Source organism: Pholcus phalangioides, unplaced genomic scaffold, assembly GCF_987345545.1.
Source record: "Pholcus phalangioides strain wild (caught in Gottingen) unplaced genomic scaffold, Ppha-v1.0 ptg000016l_1, whole genome shotgun sequence".
NCBI classification, from domain to species: Eukaryota; Metazoa; Arthropoda; class Arachnida; order Araneae; family Pholcidae; genus Pholcus; species Pholcus phalangioides.
The window spans coordinates 2170179-2191389 of NW_028301609.1; the positions used below are offsets into that span (position 1 = coordinate 2170179).

General features: G+C 39.0%; 1 protein-coding gene across 1 annotated transcript in view; it reads right to left on the reverse strand.

Annotated features, from left to right (window-relative positions):
• Positions 1-7859, reverse strand: part of vir (VIR_N domain-containing protein) — a 70236-nt gene extending 62377 nt beyond the window's left edge. The window contains exons 1-2 of the mRNA XM_089245804.1: positions 7660-7859; positions 570-682 (exon numbers count right to left, since the gene is read on the reverse strand). Coding sequence (XP_089101930.1) covers positions 570-682; positions 7660-7734 — 188 coding nt within the window. The 5' untranslated portion in view covers positions 7735-7859. The remainder of the gene's footprint in view (positions 1-569; positions 683-7659) is intronic.
• Between the last annotated feature and the right edge of the window lie 13352 nt (positions 7860-21211).

Consider the following 21211-nt stretch of genomic DNA (forward strand, 5'->3'; position numbering starts at 1 on the left):
TGAGGAGGAAGAAAAACAAACTAAGTTGGTACACAGGTTCCCCCCCCCCCCTCCGTATTTTTTTTCTTAAAACTTGGAAAGTATGCATTCCATGGGAAGTGTGAATACAAAATTCTTATGCATCCTTTTCTAAAATTCTGGGAATCGATGCGCAATAGCGCGGCGGCGGCATCTCTGCTGAGGGAAGGATTATCATTGAGTAAAGGGTTCAAACAACAGGTTGTTTTTTGCATGTAGGCTCTTGGTGGTGCGCTCAACTAGTAAAGCTTCTAGATGAGGTTGACTATCGCATAGGATATCTTGTTGCCAATATCCTTGCATGAGGAGCACTACAGAGTGTTGGATCGCCTGGATACAGAGTAGTCTATCAACGGTCAGACTTCAGTACCCCCGTGTGGGGATGGCCTTACACATTCATTCACAGGACTAATTTTGATTGAGCTGTGAATTAATTTTTTTTAAATGATTATAATTAGATATCTCGAGAGAGTTCATCTCTCTCTAAATCTTTACTGTAAATAAAATTTATATAGTCATAATAATGCTCTGTAAAAAAAAAAAATTCTCACCCAAGGCGATGACCACCAGGGAAATCTGCTTGAACCCTGGCACCCAAAGGAATGACTCTTATTTCAAAGATAAAAACTGGATATGGAAACTGTACAAGGTCAAGATTGAGAACCTATAAAAGAAAAGGTAAAAACACTTAGAAAAAATTCAAATCAAGTCATAAAATAGAGAAAATCAGAGACGTGTGCACGCCATACTTCTATATAGAGGGTACTAAAATGAAACGTGCATGAAATGAGTTAAAAAATTAAGCCACTGTCACCCTTTGTAAGACTTGTACGTAGTTTTTGAATATCTTCAAATACAAGTTCACAGTGTTTCAATAAAAAATATAATAGGCATATTTATCGCCAAGGAACGTTCACATGCGTCAAGTTTTTTTTTTAAGTTAATTTTTTTTGTCAAGTACTTAAAAATGTATTCAGACATTAAAGGGCAGTTTACATACTGTTTAATTGTCGAGTGACTTAATTGACAAGTAGATAAACTGGATTATGTTTTTTGGGTTAAGTAGGCCTATGCACATGTGATAGTGGGCTTGGCCTGTCACTCTTGGAGGGGATCAATCCCGATATTTTGATCTTGATTACCGAACCTGTATACAGTCCCTTATCTCCTCCTGTCAGCATGAATTCCTTGAAAATATAGAATGGCAAAGTGGTTTGAGGACACAATCCTCGAGTTTGTAGAAGAATATATTTGCCACGAATGTTTGAAAAATGTTATAGACATGAAAACTGCTAAAACCAACAATCTAAGTTGGAAATAGGAGCATGTCCCCCAAATTTGACAGCGGGAACCCTCCATAGTGAATTTACAGGGATAGATATTTTAGTAGATTTTGCACTTCGCTGATTCCTCAGCTTGTCATCATCCAGATATTCTGATGGAAATTGTGACAACTTATAGGATTTTTTCCGGCTCTTTTCAAATACAATAATCTCGAAAATCCATGCCCTGAAAGTTTCAAGATAATTCATTCAAGGCCAAAATTTTCAAATTTTTCCTTCTATGGAGACTTTCTTCCTCTTCTTTCCTCCAAGAACCCAACTTTTCATCTTCCACCACTAATACTACATAGTATATACATATTGTAAAGTAATTTCAGGGGGACTAAGCAGCCAGCAGTCTTATAATGGGTAACTGGTGTAAAAAATATTACTCCCTTGAATGATCATAGCCATTTTAACTATCAGGGAGAGGGGGGTCATTGAGAAAGAGGAGCAAGTTTGGCTGTTTTCCTCGTAATGGTGGACAACAGCATTGTTCCCTAATTGCTTACATAAAACCATTGGAAAGACAGTTGAAAAGCTTTCAGCGTCTCAGCATCGTTCACCATCAATCCCATCACAACTCTTCTCAATCACTCATTTTCGTGCCCCTTTCACACTGTTCATTCTTTGAAAAACATTGTATGGCATCTGCATCTTATTCAAGAATCAAAAATACAGTAGGTATGCTACTACTGCTTTTGCTCTCATCTTTCTTTTCAAGTAAAACCAACATTTAAAGCATTTTTTATTGTTTTCCAGATAATTCAAGTTTTTCGATAATTATAAAAAACATGAATCCTATACACCTTGGATTATCGAGACTCAACTGTATGTGCTTAGTTTGAGCGTAAATCTCAAGTAACTGGAAACTGCACAAATTTGGTTTTTTTTTCAGACTTTACAAATTTCCTTTCTATCTATATATATAAAATTGATTTTCTGTCTGTCTGTCTGTGTGTGTGTGTATGTTCTCTATACAAATCTACAATTTTAGATCGATCGTCGCCAAATTTTACATATATACCAAATGGGACCAGACTTGAACGATAGGCTACTTTAAAATTTTGTCAGAGCAGGGCAAGTGCCCCATATGGGCGAAAAACTGTCGGGCAACAATGGTTCTTGGGCCTCAACAATCACTTTCTGAACGTTTACTTTGGTTACCGTGGTTCCCTAGCAATGCGTTTCAGACGTGTATATGCCTTTACAACGGTTTGTCACTTCTTTAATCCTATTGGTATATGTATAATAGTTTATGCCTTTATAATGGTTTGCCACTTTTTCAATCCTCCCAGTAATGAGGCTTTTCAAATACACGTCATAATCATCATCAGCATCAGTTTGAGGGTCAGGCAAAGGATGATTCCCATAGAAATCAGTGTTAAAATTGCCGATTTTACTGTAGAAATGCGGAAATTTGGTGGGGTTTTCCGCCCCATTAATAATTTTAAAAATTGTATTTAATCCTCGATTTTTGAAATATTGAGTTCGCTTAGAGATATACGAAGCCCAGGAGTTTAAATATGAAGTAATTAGCCGGACCTATACTTTTGAGTTGGACATTCATGCAATAACACTGATTTCAACATTTTATTTATATCTTCTCAAGCATGAAAATTAATGTCTCGGTATTGTCTTTTGATATTTAGTTTCATGAATTCATGTAAAATAATTATGAGCCCGTAAAAAGTAGATCGAAAAAACTCCACAGCTTTAATTAAGCATTTTTTGGAAGCTGAAATAGACAGATGGGTAACTTGAAGTTCAGGGGGGGGGGGGGGTTTATTGAAATACCTAGCGCCCCTTAAAAAAGGAAAAATATATATTCATTTTTACGTTTCTGTAAATCTAGATTTAATTATTCCATGAATCGCGAAGTCGCTATATTGGTTAAATTGCACATGGTTTGTATGTCCCCCAAGAAAAAGAGAGGGAGATATCACGTGATCCAAAAAAAATTCATTGAAGAAAACCCGGGCAGCGCCGGGTATTATAGCTAGTAGGATATAAAATTGGTTGCACTTAATCCGCCTACTGCTTTAATTATAGTTTATAATAACTGAATTAATATCCAAGTTAAACAGATTTCAAGGCCAAAATTACATGTTATTAGACCCTGAGAGAGAGGATTAGGCCAATTCCTAGACCACCATTACCAGACGTGGAGCCGGTAGATAAAATAATCTGTGGGGTTCCTTCAAGTTGTGAATAATTCTAGTTTATTTGTTGTATTATTTGGAATAATCACTATCATTTCTACAGTTGAAACATGGCTATCTTGTTCTATTTTTGTAAAAAAAAATTAACTTTTTAAAAATATTACCATGTATACAGGACTCCTTCAAGCGTGGGGCCCTGTGTGGCTGCATCTGCAGCACATCCCTCAGGGCAACTCTGGTCAATTTAATCGAATACTAAACATGTATGTTTAATAAATAGCCAAGTTTGTTTGCAGTGTAATTATGGTGCAAAAAATAAAATCAAAACATGTGCCCCAGAGCACTGCCTACTCCTACCCCCACCTTGTGTGAGCCATGACGTGAACTAGGACAAATGTACAAATGACCTCTAGGGACAGTCATCGATCAGCTATACACATTTAAACACAGTCCAATGCCTCAGCGAGACAAATTATGTGAAGAAACAAATTTCTAATACGTACTGCATTCATCTGAAACCAAATCATTCATGTCTAATGCCATCCGGTCAAAGAAAGTTAATGTGTGCTGACACCAATCTCTCAGATCACTTATTTACGTCTAAATGGGGCTGGAAGGGGGATTTCTGATAATTAATACTGAAAGTTGTTCAAAACAGCAATTCTTTTGAAGTTCCCAATGCTCAAAATATCCAAGTTTTACAATTATGGGCTCTGGAATTCACTAATAAACTTAAAACTATGTTAAAATAGGTATTTATGGCACGAAAATTTCAAAAAAGGCATTTTTACCATTTATGGCATTATTAAAATGGACATTTAATTATCATAGAAAGAATAGAGAAAAACAGAATAATCAAAACTTTTGTTTTGAAAATTGGTTGTTTAACAACTTGGTAAAATAAAACAAAGTCTGACATTTTTTCCAAACTGAATTTGCTGATATAAAAATCATAATTTTTCCCCTCTAAATTCAAATTAAACAAGAAATTTTAATATCAAGTTGGACAGTAAACTCAAGGGGAGTTCGTAAAAGTTTACATTATCCAAAATTCAAATTAACCAAGCTCTACTGTGGGCCTATTGTATTTTAATTACTTAATGAATTTTTTCAACACTTGTCACAATTTTACATGTAATGAAAAAATGTCAACCATTATTTATTCTCAATTAGTAATGCATCATAAAATTTACGACTTATTTTCTTATTTTTCCTCTTTAAACGTTTTTTGCCCCCTTCAATTAGCTTAATATGTTTCTTGTCTAGGCACATCCTTTAGTTAGTGAACTTGTGTAATTCATGCTCACTTCCACCTTATTGCAGTAAGATTCTATTTTCACTTTCATGTTTTCTTTATCCTAGAAAAATTCACAGACATAACCTTTTTTACAGAAAGGGATATACACTGCACAATAAAATATAATTGGCAAAATTTGAATTTATGTGAAAAAACCCTAATATAGTTTTTTAAAATTAGTTTGTCGTGCTTGGATTTACACAGATACTCGGCTGAAAACCTAAACATTATTCGGTCAAATATTCGTCCCCATCTCTAGTACAAAAATCCATAGTACTTGGCAAGTATGTAGTCGTCGTAATGACGTGGGATTTGTCCAGCCCTATACTATAGCTGTTCTAGTATTTTTGCATCTTCTATTGCTGAGATAACAGCTTTTGCGGAGAATGATTGTTTGCGATAGGTGATTGAGTTGTTCAGAATAATGTTGGTCAAATGAATCGCCCAATTTTAATTGGCAAACATGATGTAGGTTGAGAAAATCAAAAAACCACGGTTGGTATCAGTATTCTGTGGTTGTCCCAAAGTTTTAATGTATCTGCATAATTAAAATTAGGCTCTGGATAGGTATATAGAGCCAGATGTTTATTCTGTGTATGGCGGAATAAGAAAAGACATCACTTCTGCGTGTTGAATTACTGACAAGTGAATGTTTAAGAATTGATAAACTAAATTAGCATTATGACTAACAGGTGCTCTCTACCCCGTTGGTGGAATAAGCAACTGGCAATACAAAGGCTGATGGTTCGAATCCCGCTTGTAGCTTCCAGGCTTTTCTTATTTTACATTCATTTTTCCTCCTACTTTCTCATCAATTTTTTTGGTACAGGTGCTGTATAATCCAGACTGCCAAATCCAATATAATCCAGATCGCCAAGGGCGCTATAAGTCACCAATGCCGGCACTCTCAGTTCTGCCGATCGGCGCTCTCACTTATTTTAACGGGTTGTTGTTGTTCTTTCTAGAAGCTTCCAATTACCCATCCATTATAGATGGCACTTAAAGCATGGGTGATTCAAATGGATAACAGCGTTTTTCCCCTTTGTGCAGTAGCGTCATTGTCTTGGATTATTCCCAATTACCTTTCGCTAGTTGTTTTTAGCGGGTCTTTTCAAACGTTTGAACAGTCATTTAGTTTTTTTCGTTCAGAGCGTTAGGATTACACGAACTGGATTACATTTTCGTCGACCGGTAAGGCTGTATCATTTTTATTTATTTTTCTTAGTAATATTCGTTATTTTATTTAATTTTCGTTATTTATTTAAAAGAATCTGGATACCCGGAAAAAGTCCAGGTTTTAATTTTTTTTATACCTAGAATATGCTTATTTATACAACATGCAGGACCGTTGTTTATTTAAATATACTATTATATTTCATGATATTTTGCATATTTCAATGGGTTTTTATTATTGTTTTCCATGCTGGAGATTTTTTTTTTCGGCGTCCTCAGTGTCTAATGGCTTTGGTGACTTTTGATCCAGTCGTCGGACATGTTTGGCGCCGAAAAAAAAAGTCGCCAGAAATCGCCAATCTCTGGATTATATAGTGCCTGTTCCATTTTTTAAAATGATTATTGATTTTTTTGTTTTCCCATGTATCCAGTCGATATTAGGCATCCAGTGATCCTGGAGGGTCATCTTGGCTCGCATAGCCACCATCTACAAGGGTGGAGGCTGACAAGGCCCGAAATGATTTTCATCATTTCTGCTTTAACGCTACAAATTCACTATGGGGAGAGGCTGCTGCAGGTTGTGGGGTCCCATGGCACAATCCATAACAATCAGTTCACTTTTAATGACTTGTATTTGGGGGCAAAAGGGTCATGATGCACTTGCTGCGTGGGGTGGCGAATCAGTGAATAGAGCATGAGCACTGCCCCCCCCCCCACACAGCACAAGCTGCCATGGTACAGCGTCTGTATATATGGTTGGTTAAGCTCGAGACTCATTAAAATTTGCCATGCATCGAATAAATGTCCGGCGTTATGTGTCTCTACAAGATTTGACAAGGAGCGTGACGTCAGGAACAAACATCAGGCTCTGTACTGGTATCGTCAGCCTGAAAAATATTAGATGCTAATTCCAATGCTTTAGTCACCATGGTGCCTGGGATTTGTGCAGCCTTGGTGTTTGTTGTTCAAGTAAATCGCCAAATTTTAATTGGCAAGCATGGTTGCTGTGGTGGTAGAGTGGTCATAGTGACAGATTCGCAATGTGAATCCATTGCTAAGAGTCAAATCCCACTGTTGCCACAGTGGTGGTTGAAGTTTGTTTTCTGCGGTTTCCAACTTCGAGGCACAAATATGAGCCGACCTATTTGTTGAAAAGTTTTGCCACAGAGAGCAACATACCTACAATTATTCAGTCATTATTTATTACACTTCAATCAGTTAGATAAATTGATGGCAGCACTACACATAACAAGTATTACACAGACACAAACTCCATGTAAGGTTCACAACACATACACGCTCATTCCAACATGCCCCAATTTGTTAAAAGTTCCGCAGAAGAATATGGACGAGGAACATGTATGGTTTAGTAGTGGTAGTTGGCGAGCATGATATTGCTTGAGAATAATCACTAAATAGCGATTTGGTATCGGTGTTCTTAATGTCCAAAGGTTTTACTGTATCAGTACATTTCAAATTAATATAAATATCAGTACACAGCGCAATCAAACATAAATGTTCTATGCAATTTCAAAAGACAATCACAAAAATGCAATAATTGGAAACAATGAACGCAAAATCAGAACAAAAGTTAGAGTACATAGTTGTTAAATAACCATTTACTGTGCATTTCATGAAACCAATACCGCCGGTCGTGCCGGCGAATTTAGACACAATATTGTCTCACCTCGCAAGAATCATGGGAGAAAGTGTCGAAAAATAACAGCTCGCTGTCTTCAGCGCCTTTGACAGTCGAAGTCATGTTTTGAGACACACAAAATATAAATTCACGAATGCTATCGGTGACTTGGTTCTAATTCAATGCGTTTGAAATTCACAAAATAACATCTTGTAATCCCAGTCCAAGTTAGAAAAAAACACCCTATACAAAGGAGCAGCCGAGAATGTGAGCAGCCTTTATTTACATATTTTGACCTTCATGAAGATAATGCATGACCATATATTATTGAAAAACGGGACATTGATCTAATTCTTGCTAAATATCTCCAATAATTGCCAAATAGTAACAGAAAGTAAATTTATTAAATCAAATACAATGTTACAAAATTTTTAAAATCAAAATTGAAAACACACTTTTTGTCGGAGAGCCGGGTTTTCCTAGGAGCAGGTTTCCTGTGCCGCGCGCAACGTGAATCACCCAGCGCGACACGCTGTCCACTCACCAATAACAAAAGCAGCATGACTGGTTTCCTACAGAGCGCAATACGCCTCACGACAGCGCTTTACGTCGGGAGTGATTGGCCGACTGCTTCTGGAGGAGTCAAATGCGTCGTGCACCGCGGTTTTGCTGATATTCTCTTCACTCTTGTGTGTTTTCTTTCCCTTCCCTTCAAACCGGAGCATGCAGACGACAGAGTAACTGATGCCAGACCCGCAGGAAGATGAGCTGCGCACAGGAAACACTGCGCCCCGAGAAGGCGAATGCTCGCGAAGCAGTTTCTGACATTTTTGCAAATAATTGTTAAATATGATATTTAATGATGAATAAATTCTGGAGAGGTGGCGCTTCGCTGGGTGGTACGCATGTGCAACATCAGGGGTCACAGCTTGGCTAGGAGCCAGATGGCAGAATTACATCAAATCAGGTCGGAACGAGCGGCCCACAGGTGCACCACTAATGCTAAGTTGCTGATGCGGGGGGGGGGGGCGGACTGGATGGTGCGATATGGATAAAAATCCTCATCATGGATAGAAAGAGGGCTGGATGTGCCGGACCGGGTGGCATTCGAATGTATCTCGAGGGCTTTCCGGTCGGACACCTTCAGCACAGACCAACACAGCCGAGTAAATGGCTAATATCCATAGCGGGACAGAGTCTGGTACTTTTTTGATGCCAGGCCCATATACTATATAGCTGCCCTGATCTGATGCGCCACGCTAGGAAAACACAAACGCGTAGCGTGATTATGTAACACGTTGCTGCCGACGCGAAATTATACTGTTTGGTTGACGTGGCGCAAAACACCTATCCCTAGGAAAACCCGGCTTTACTTATAGCTCAGTGTTTTTTGGAGTGCTTTTTGATATAGTACCGCCATCTAGCGATGAGGTGGTAAACTTGCTGATGATTTTCTTGTTATAAGAATATGAATAGATGGCAAGCGGCCGCAGCTAGGGTAGAGCAGGTGGGTCTCGTGTCCGGGGCGCTGGACCAGAGGGGCACAAATTTTATTTTCAAACCTCTCCTTCAACATTACAAAGGGGTGCTAAAATGCTCACTTGCCCCGGTTGACCAAGCATTTAGTTGTGGCCCTGATGGCAACACACATTCTGTTTTTAACACGAAATCGATGAATGCGAAATCAACATACAGAAATTAAATTTTATTACAATTCTAAAAGAAAAAAAGTAAATAAATTATCATCACCACACGAGTCTTCTCAGATTTTAGGATTAGATGGCATATGAATTAAACGAAAAAAACTCACATTTCATCTGTCGTCTGCTTTTCCAAGGTTCTTTATTTCAGCGCTGAAATAAACCGAACTTACTATTCAGAAAATCCGCGAAAATTGCGAATTATGACACAAAACTTTCAAAAACAAATAGCTGTTCCGGAAAAAACTGTTTCCCTCTAGGTTTGAAAAGATCTTCTCAAACTAAGCTCGTTTGTGGTTGAAGCGATTCGAGTATTTCAAATAGAGTCGAATCCCGTTTTAACGAATACCGTTATAGAGAAAACTTCGTTTTAACGAACACTTTTCTAATCCCTCTAGATCAGTGTTTCTCCCCAGCATCCTAGGGTGCCGCGATATCAGCTAAGGGGTGCCGAAAGAGGAGAGAGATAATAATATGGAGACAGATAAAAAAATATGTCAGTCCACTTATTAAGGTCTTAAAAAAAAATTCAAGTCGAATTAATTACTCTCATGCATGACAGACTCATCGGATAAGCCGCCATCTGGTGGCAGTGTCAGCAATGTGAACTTTGCCCTGAATTAGCTAGCTGTCCATGTACGGCCCCGTTCAGCCAACACCATCTATAACAGAAAGCCTCCGTGCGAAGCTCGTGACGACAGTCAAGTCCATTCCATCTATAGTCATTGGATATACTGCAAAAAAAAAAAAAAAAAAAAAGGTTAAGATATCGCATGCGTTGCGTTGACCTGCTTTGCGCGGAACGACGTCAACGCTTCGCGCGGAGGCCTGCTATAAATGATTCAGCTCACACGAGCTTAAAGAAAGAGCCTTCGTAGTTTAATGGTCTTGGGTGCTCACCCGGCCAGATGAATTTTCTTTCTTGGATTCATCTTCGCATCAGCCAGCTGTCGAAACCTTCATAGTAATAGCAGAGAGTGACATCACTAGAGCCCGGATTAAATACACTAAAAAGTGGCTAAATATGCTCTAAAAATATGCAAATATGCACTTTAAAATGTCAAAATATGCACTTTAAAATGCCAAAATATGCACTTAAAAATGCCAAACTATGCCATTAAAAATAAAAAAAATATGCAATTAAAAATGCTAAAATATGCAATTAAAAATGCTAAAATATGCAATTAAAAATGCTAAAATATGCAATTAAAAATGCTAAAATATGCATTAAAAAACCAAAAATATATACTAAAAAAATCCTGAAAAAGTTAAAAATTACCAAAAATGAGAAAATGAGCATTTAAAAAATCACCATGCAATAAAAGCAGACATGCTTTTAACGTGAATATTTTTTTATATCTTAGTGCATATGCATTTACAAAAAATATAAAAATATTCCCACATATGTATTCACACTGCACACATGCAAAAAAAAACTTCTACACATATTTTTTATTTTTCCATTTTTAATTTCCAATTTGTTGTAGCTGCTCAATAACGAAATACCAGTAAGGGGTTATTCAAGTATTACGACAGCATCGATGGGGGTGGGGGATTCCTATTTGCTGACTTTCGATGACAGGGGGGGGAAGAGTTTGGATAATGCTTATGTCATCAACCACCCTTTATGAAGATATGAAATATTCTTAATGGCATCTTACTCGGAGCACGAAAAACGAGAAAAATCTTTCGCTAATTTGTAGGCACCTGAACTAACATTCTCCCTAATGATAAATCTTTTAGAGAGCCACTTCAGCGATCTCTAAATGTTTCACAAATCCTTCAAGTTCTCTGGAAATGTTTCCGGGCCTCTTATGTGCTCTGTTAATGCTCTGGAACTGTGCAACGCATCCAGGGCCGGATTAACCATTAAGCAAAATAAGCACGTGCTTAGGGCATCAGTACTAAAGGGGCACCACAAAATGATAGCAAAAGGTTTTTTTAAATGCATAATTTTTTTTCAACATCGATCATCCGATAGAAGATCCTAAAATTTTAAGAACACTTGATTGTATAGTTGAAGATCATTTTATCACAAGGATGGCACAAAAGATGATAAACTAATAATATTGCAAACTAGACCACATTATTTTGCTGAGTTTTTCGATTAGCTTTTCACAGTTTTTATAAAGTACGCCCAGGGCTATCTTAACATTATCACACGCCCACATACAAAGCGATTTTTCTGAAAGAGGCACTACTACCTAGCTAAAAATTCCTACCTACCTATTCCAAAAATCGGAACCAGATCTAATTGTTACTTGACACCCCGGTGCCAGAAGTGCCCAGATGGGCCCTTTCAGTAAACCAAGTTCTATAGAATAAGGACATGATTTTTGTGTGTCATTAGTAGATCAACTGTGTAGTTTGATCTATAGAAGTACCAGGTGTAAATTACAAACTTGAGAATGTACCTAAAAGAAAAACTACCCAATATAATGGTGATTCATCAGAAATGAGATGGGCAGGGCCGCAACTGGATACTTGGTGGTTAGCCGGGGCAACCACAAATTTACTCCCCTTGTAATGTTGAAGTGTGACATCACTAGAACCCGGATTAAATACACTAAAAAGTGGCTAAATATGCTCTAAAAATATGCAAATATGCACTTTAAAATATCAAAATATGCACTTTAAAATGCCAAAATATGCACTTAAAAATGCCAAAATATGCACTTAAAAATGCCAAAATATGCACTTAAAAATGCCAAAATATGCACTTAAAAATGCCAAAATATGCACTTAAAAATGCCAAAATATGCACTTAAAATGCCAAAATATGCACTTAAAAATGCCAAAATATGCACTTAAAATACCAAACTATGCCATTAAAAATGAAAAAAAAAATATGCAATTAAAAATGCTAAAATATGCATTAAAAAACCAAAAATATATACTAAAAAAATCCTGAAAAAGTTAAAAATTACCAATGTTAAATATGTTGTAATGTTGAAGGATAGGTTGAATGGTGAAATTTGCGCTGCCTTTTGTGATGCGCCCGGGCACCAGACCCGCCTGCTCTCCCCCCACTACTTGCAGCCCTGCCTATTGGTAATGTTATGGCCATTCTAACAGTCAATGGTTTCTCTTTGCAGTGTTGTTACATCAGCCTTTATCTCTCGTCAACAGTTCGTCGTGGTATGGTTCTAATTTTAAAAATTCTCAAAATATGACCGGAAATCACCTTGTACGAATTGTGAAGATGAAAATACAGTGTACACAAAATAAAAAAAATGTGAATTTTTATACGACCCCCCCCCCCCCGTCCTCTAACTTCCAATTAGACAGTTGTTGCTCTTTCTTTTCTGAGCCCAACAAACAAATTACATGTTTTTAACTGCATTATTCCCTGAGATATTGAAATTCAAAAATCGGAGACAAGTCCGGGCTTAAAAGAATTTCACGGCCCAATGCAAAAAAAATTTTGCGGCCCCCTCTAAAAATTTTTTATGTAGTTTCTTTCCAACTTACAAACTTTTCGAGTTACGAACATGAATCAAATTCTCTATCTCTCTTTTTTCATCATTGCATGAGTTGCCTGAAATTTCAAGATTAGATGGCAGCACCAACAGTACATAAATCAAGCCTCCATTGAGTTTATATTACTGGAGAGCGGGGCTGACGAGAAAAGAGCTCTCTTTCTCGTTAGCCCCCCCGCTTATAGCAGTGCTGTGTAAGACACCTTTCAGAGCAGAAGGTGCTCTAGAAGGTGTTGGCTAAGAACGGTGTCCCCCAACATCTTTCGTCGGAAGACCACGTGACTCGGTGAAAACAAACACAATCCCCCCGTTATTTTCTTATGGCATCCATAAAAATTTAAAACAATAAATGAAAGAAATAATTTTAGCATCGATGAGATAATTCCAAAATTAATGAAAGATAATTCCAGAATTAATGAAAGATAATTCCAGAATTAATGAAAGAAAATATTCTGCAATTGATGTAAGAGGTAATTTCAGCATTGTGATAAAAGTGATAATTCAATTCAAAGTGATAATTGAAAGAGATAATAAAACTAATGAAAGATAATTCCAGAATAAAAGAAAGAGATAATTCCAGAATAAAAGAAAGAGATAATTCCAGAATAAAAGAAAGAGATAATTCCATAATAAAAGAAAGAGATAATTCCATAATAAAAGAAAGAGATATTTCCAAAATTAATGAAAGAGACAATTTCAGAATTGATGGAAGCAATTATTCCAGAAGCAATGAAAGAAATAAGAATTAACAAAGAAAATTAACATTTAACAAAGAATTAATAAAGAAAATATTTCCAGAATTAATGAAAGAAAATATTTCCAGAATTAATGAAGGAAAATTCAAGAAATAATGAAGGAAAATTCAAGAAATAATGAAGGAAAATTCAAGAAATAATGAAGGAAAATTCAAGAAATAATGAAGGAAAATTCAAGAAATAATGAAGGAAAATTCAAGAAATAATGAAGGAAAATTCAAGAAATAATGAAGGAAAATTCAAGAAATAATGAAGGAAAATTCAAGAAATAATGAAGGAAAATTCAAGAAATAATGAAGGAAAATTCAAGAATCGATGAAAGAAATTATCCCACATTAATGAAAGAAATTATTTAATCTTTTTTTTACCTTTAGATGAATTCTCTATCTTTTTTTTTTAATCTCTAAGACCCAATATTTAGAGACCGAACCGTATGTGTACATTTCTATGGACAGATTGCCAGTCAGGAACTTTGTTTTCATCGAGCCACGTGATTTCTTTGCATTTGATGTCGCTGCCGTCGCAGCGGCTGGATGCTCCCTCCAGTAATATAAGCTCGATGCAAGCCTCAGAATCTCTGTCGTCTGCTTCTTTCCAGGTTATTTGTTTTGTGCGTCTCCTTGTGTCCTGAAAAAATTACTGAACTGGCAGTTCGAACTTCCAGTTCTGTTTGTGAGCTTAGCTTGTAGGGAACAGAACAAACCGACTTCTTGTCTGTCGTCTGCTCATTAAGAGGCTCTTTGTTTTGGACGTCTCCTTATCCTCTAATAAAATAACCGAACTTTCAGTTTGAATTTCCAGTTCAGTTTATGAGCTTTGTCTATAAGGAACTGGGCGGAATAAAGAATGTAGTTTTTTTACTTTGAACTTCATCATCACCACATGAGTCACTTTTAAATTTGACGTTAGATGGCAGCACATTACTATAAATTATAGTAATGTTATAACATTACTATAAATAGTACTTTATTACTGAACTGGAAGTTTGATCGTTCAGGTCAGTTTATAAGCTTTTATAAGGAGCAAAGCTGAATGAAGAATTTAGTTTTTATACCTGAGCTTCGTCATCGCAACATAAGGCACTTGAATAGGCACATAAGGCCCACGGAGCACCGGTTGAGAACCGCTGTTCTAGAGTATTAAATTAATTTTAATTCCCTTAAAATTGTTAGTGCCATTGTGAATTTGCTGCAAATGATACAAGGCAAAAAAAAAAACAAAAAAAAAAACCAGCTATTAGCGGACGGAGTAACGTTTCGAGTCGCCTAGTATACACGGGACTCATTGCTTTCTAAATACAATATCTATAGGACGTACTGGCCTAGCGGGAAGACTGGATGCATTTATCGCATCCACGTCGTGAAGCAGGGGTCGCTCAACACCACACTAAATTCTAGTGTGGTGTTGGGTCGCTAGGGTGGGATCTTTGTTGGGGCCTTAGAGGCCAGATTTTTCACTGGTTCCTCGATAAAGAATTTATAGTATGAAAAAAACAAAAATTATAAGAAACTAGGCTGAAGCCTTCCAGCCTCCCACAGAGGCCGGGCGAACTGTGCAGCCTCATGGGGCTAGGAAAGGGTGGCAAATCTGAGTTGGGAGGTAAAAAAAATTTGTTGAGCTGAGAAATGTCATCGAAGGCACCAAAAATAGATCCCGCACGGGCAGAGATTCTTTTCTATTTTCTGCCAGTAACCATTTGTACATCAAGGCCACCTTAAGACCATCGTATACCCGGGGCCGCAACTAGAGATTTGGTCAGCAGTGTCAAGCAAGCATTTTGGCACCCTTTTGCAATGTTGAAGCGGAGTTGGAAACAATTCATAAAATAAACCATAATCGATGTTCTTAACTAGGGACGGTTCTTTGGCCGTACGACCTGTGCGGCTGTATGGGGCACCGCCAGGTGCGGATCCAGGTCGATGTGTCGGTAGAAGCGAATTGTGTAAGTTCGTTGGATCGTCCCGTATTTCACCGGACAGGAAAATTTTCCAATATTATTCGGTTCTTACCTATCGCTCTCACCCCTGGATCTGCTCCTGAGCAAAGGCAGACATCTTCAGCTGCGATTGTGTGTGGAGCAGAGGCAGAAATATTCAGCTAGGAAAGAAGCTGAGACAGACGTCTTAAACTGCGAAATGAGTGAAGGCAGAAATATTCAGCTCCGAATTGAGCGGAGGTACAGGCATCTTCAGCTGGGAATAAAGCCGAGGCAGAGATCTTCAGCGGCGAATGGGGCGAAGGCAGGTATCTTCAGCTACTAATGAAGCCGAGACAGATATCTTCAGCTGCGAATAAAGCCGTGGCAGACATCTCCAGCTTCGAATGGAATGAAGGCAAGCGGATCCAGGGCGATGTGTCGGAGAAGCGACTTCCTGTGTAGGTGCATTGGATCATCCGTATTTCACGGGACAGACAAATTTCTTCCATGTTATTCGGCTCTTGGGAGGGGAGATCGCTCCCCGTCTGTATCCACACTTGGGCACTGCTCTAAGAGGAGTGCGAAATTCGAGTTGAAAAAGTGAGAAGCTTTGTCGACAAAAAAAAAAAACTTGGGCAGGGGACACCAAAAGTAGGTTCCACACAAATACAGATATCTTATCGAGTCACCCCAGTTCTCAACGCATATTGGTGCATCAGGCCCCCCCCCCCTCCACCCTCCAGAAGCGGGGCCGTTGTGTCAGATTTTTTTACCGGATATTCATTACTCTGTAATGAATTTTTAAAAACCATGAATCCCATATCCTGAAGCAGGGCTCCTTGGCTGGGATCTCTGGTACGCCTCCAGGTCAAATTTCTCATGCCCCCCCCCCTTCTGTAGTAAGTTTGTAATGTGGGTAAATACACAAAAAATGATAATTATCGTCCCTTGTCTGCTCCCCTCTAGTTGCGGCCCTCGGGAGCAGCGCGTCTTGTGACTCGGGCGTCGAATCAGGGGGGGGGGGGGGGGGTGTGGGCACCAAAATGCATCCTTGCCCCGGCTGACTAAGCATCTAGTTGCAGTCGTTGCAGTCCTGCTTACTCTTGTGGGAAGTGCCGCAACTAGTGGGAGTGGGCAAGCGGGTCCGGTGCCAGGGGTGTCAAAATGTGATCTCGTCCGGCTGACCAAGCATCGACCCTGTTGCGACCCTGCTTGTGAGAAGGAGCCTATGGGGTCCACCAAGGAACGTAGCGTGCCTTCTTGGGCACAAAATAAGTGTATATTTTTTGTAAGCCGGGAGGGCTTACAAAAAATATATATACGCCCTGCCTATTTGCTCGAGGCAGGACTCTGGTTGCCCCAGCCCTTTGACGGGCCAGGGTCCACCGGGGGAGGGGGGGGGGGTGCTGAGAATAATAGGATTTGGTGCTTTGTTTCGGGGCATTTTTCATACAAATTATTACGTGAGCATTTCCAGCCAGAAGGGAGAGGACTCAGATATATCACTTTGTTCGGGTGCCAGGGCCGTCTTAAAAGCACCATGGGCCCCCGGGCCAAGTGATTTTCCTGAGGCCCTACCAGGCAAATTTACATGTACGCTCCTCGAAAATTTCAACTATATCTCATTTTTTTGAGGCCCCTTTTCTCTTGAGGCCCCACGGGACATGCCCGGGTGGGTCCACGCGTTAAAACGGCACTGCTGACAGGGCTCCAGGACAATAACCATCTTTTTTTTTTCACGCAATAAATTCATTACAGAAGGGCCCGTAAAAAGTCTGGCTTGGGGCACGCTAAAGACCTCAGCCTAGGGGCCCTGCTCCATGATGTGGGGAGGAAGATGTGGAATTCACAAAAATTAAAAAAAAAACATTTTGAAACACGCTAGAACTACATTTGAAAATGTAGATTAATTTAAAATTACTACAGCATATATTCCGCTAAACGGTCCCATTTAAAAAGTTTTCTCGTTTAATACGACTTATTTTCGTGATCTCCTAACTTTAAGAGAGTTCTCCTAACTTTAACTCCTAAGAGAGATACGTCTTACTTTTTTTTCGGAAGCTCAATATTGAAAATGGTCAAAATTTAGAATTTACACGTTGTATATCCGTCTTCCGGAATATATGAGAGAATGATTCAGATGGTAATGTTTACGACTGAAAAATTCTCAAGCCTCCCTAGGGAAACATGACAGTTCAGAAGTTTCCAGGAAGGCATGCAATTGACACTCCAGAGGACAGTCGCCTCGCTCCGGGGCAGTCATCATCTAGAGATATCCATGCTACAGTCTACTATGGAACATCAATAGTGGAAGCATCGCCGAATGAAATTACAAACATTCACCTTGTGCGCACTATTGGTACCTCCAACGACAGGGGAGGTTTTCAAGGGGAAAAAATTGCTAGATATTTTTTCAAGTTTCCATTTTCGTTTGACGTTCTGAGCATCAACACATTCGAACAAAAAGTTCGAAAACGTGCATGACATGCATGTCTCTATCTTGCATAATTTTAAAAATTAATCTTTTAACAAATTTTTAATCAAGAAAAGTACATAAAGATCAAGCGAATTTGGGGATGGAAAAACCACAATAAAATTTAACATTGCAATTTCAAAGCTAGAATCAAAACACTGAAAGGAAAATTTAAGATGCGTTGAGTTAAGAAGCAAATAATGTGGAAAAAACCCTTTTTGGTTGAGTCCATTTCCTCGATTGAAGTATGTAAAAATATATGATGGCTCATATACATCTCTACTAAGCATAGACACAAATGTGGTAAGTAGCATTAGTTTTAAAGATGTTATCAAAGACTTTGAACTAGAAAAAGTAGGAGAAAGCTTTTAGATAAATAAAGTGAGTGCTCAGAATTCCAGATCATATATTCAACCTTAGACACAGTCACGGATCCACAGCGATGAGTCAGGTAGGGTGGCTAATTGTGTATGATTGTCCTGTATTTCACGGTACAGGCCAAGTTTTACCATATTATCCGGATTTTGGGAGGGGTGATTACTCCCCACCCTACTTCTGGATCCACGGATGGTCTTAGATTAGTTAATTCTGAAATACAAAGTTTCATTCAATGTTTTTTTTCCATTGATAGATTCAACATTGTGTAAAATATACGTATAAGGAGGGGGGGGGGCACAAAAATCATTTAAGTGCTTTTAGGGCCATCAAATATATTAATCCGGCCTTGAACGCATCACTTAAGTGATCCGTAATTATGCCAGGAATCCCTTAAGTAATCTGGGAATGTTCCGAGGATAACTTGAGGGATGTAGAACCGCACTGGGGGAACGCTTAAGTGCTCTAAAATTGTGCCACATGTCACTCAAGGGATCTATAAATGTGCCACGGATCGTTTAAGTGTTCTGAAACTGTGTCGCGGGTTACTTAAGTGATTTTTGAATGTGCCACGGGCCTACTTTAGCGATCTGAAAATGTGCCACGGGCCACTTAAATGCTCTGGAATTGTGCCACGGGCCATTTAAGCGATCTGCAAAAGTGCCGGTTGTGTGTCCAAAATTGGGTTTGAGGGGGCAAGCAACATCAGATAACTTTTAGGATCACATTTGGTCCGCGGGTCAAGGGTTTACCATGTGTGGCTTAAATTGTGGGTCGCAACGAATTTTTTAAAGAGAAATTTTGAGTTCATAGCCTTCAAATAGCATTGAAATTAACAGAAATTGACTATAATTATATATAAAGGTATTTTCTTTCGAAATTTTAATTTTTCTAAATGTTTTTTACATTTAAAAATATTTTATTTTTCGTCTGGGGGGGGGAGACTTACCCCCCCCCCCAGCCTCTCCCGTGTACGTTTCTGATTCCATCAATATGTATTAGGAGGTAGGGAGCAGTGCTGACGAAATTTTGCTGACGGGGGGGGGGCAGAGTTTTGCTTACTTTTGCTGACAAGGGGAGGGGTAAAAAATAGCAAAAAATTTGCTTACGTAATACTTGAACGACCCCTAAAAAACATTTTCGGCGCTATTTCTAAAAAAATTAAACGCTTTTGACATATCTCTAGAAATAGACCTGCGGCAGAAAAACCATTATAAAAAAAACAGTAAAACCCTCTCAACGGACATCCCTTAGATTCGGTCACACCTTCTTTCACGGTCAAATAATGTTTTCCCCTTGTATAATAGAAGTATGCATTTCAAACCTCTGATAAGCGGTCACCCCCTCTTTTACGAACGAATTTTTTTGTCCCGTCGATGACCGCAAAAGAGAGGTTTTACTGTATTATTAGCAATATTTATTTGAAAACTTATAAAAAAGTGGTTACGCTTAAATAAACCTTCAAAAATATGCACTTATTCTGAAAATTATTTGATTTTATGCATTTATATGCATTAAAATGCTGAAAAAGTCCAAAACATGCAAATGCATATGCGCATATGCATATAATCCGGGCTCTAGACATCGCCTTCGGATAAGCTGAAAGACCTCATTTATCAACACTTATCAAGATTGCAAGCTGCAATAGATATGTATATACTTTCCATTTCATCTCTTTCTACTGAGAATCTCGACTGGGTTGTCTCACCATTAATTTAACGAAGAAAGCAACTAACGCACTCAACATCATATTGTTCCGGCAATTTCCACAAGACTTCGAGAGTGCAAAACAAGAAGTGGTTCGACGGACAAACACAGATTTATTTACAGAACAGCAATTTATACACGTATCTACAAGCTAATTAGAGAGCGAACAACTTTCTCGCAAAGTTCAATCACACAGCTGACTTTTCAGTCTCTCTCCCTTCTTCCATTCTGTCTTATACAAATACAAATACAACGCCACAACAGGCAAATTGCCCAACGAGGTGGCTGACTTACGAACATCATGGATCCCCGAGCCCTACCTACTACTGCTACACCACACATGCACGCCCCCCCCCCCCGCGGAACCCCCAACAAATCGGTACATGCGGGCTTATACTAGTATCGCTTTTTATAAGCTCAGAGAAATTTCTCGAGAGTTCTCGTAGTTCTTGGAAAATGATGCTTCTGGAATTTTCTCCGCCAATCGCTCTTCTTTGCGATAAACAGAAACCAGTATCAACTGCCGTTGTCAGCAGAAGATTGCGATATTTTTTTTGAGGACCTCTAGAAAAATAGAATCGCGCCATCTGTCATCTATAGGTCGTAACATTGCCCTCCCTTCTAAGAGTCGGCGGGTTGTATTCACTGTGGTAAGAGGCCAGTCTGTTGAAGTGGACCACCCTGCACTTCGAGGATGGCGTTTTCTGGATCCGAGCTGCGACGTCGTTCAGTCTCTTCACGACTCAGTAGGGTCCTTCCCATGACGTCTGAAATTTCGGGCGCAGTCCTTTCCGGCGCTTCGGGTTCCAGAGCCAGACGAGGTCTCCTTCCTTGAAATAATGAGACGTGGCCTCCGCATAGTAGCGGTTCTTCATCTTTTTCGGAGCCAATGTTGATCCTGTCTCTGGCGATTTGATGTACATCCTCGAGACGCTCCTTGAGTTCCTGGACGTATTCTTCAGGTGGAAGAGAAGCATCTGACGGTCGCCCAAACAGCAGGTTAGTAGGCAGCCGAAGATCTCGTCCTATTAGCATTTGTGCTGGTGAGAATCCAGTGCTCTCGTGGACGGCAGTTCGGTAGGCCAGCAGGAAAAGCCGTAACTTTGCGTTCCAATCCTGTTGATTCTGTGACACGAAGAGCGTGAGATGATTCAGGATGGTTCTGTTGAATCTCCTGATCATCCCATCGGATT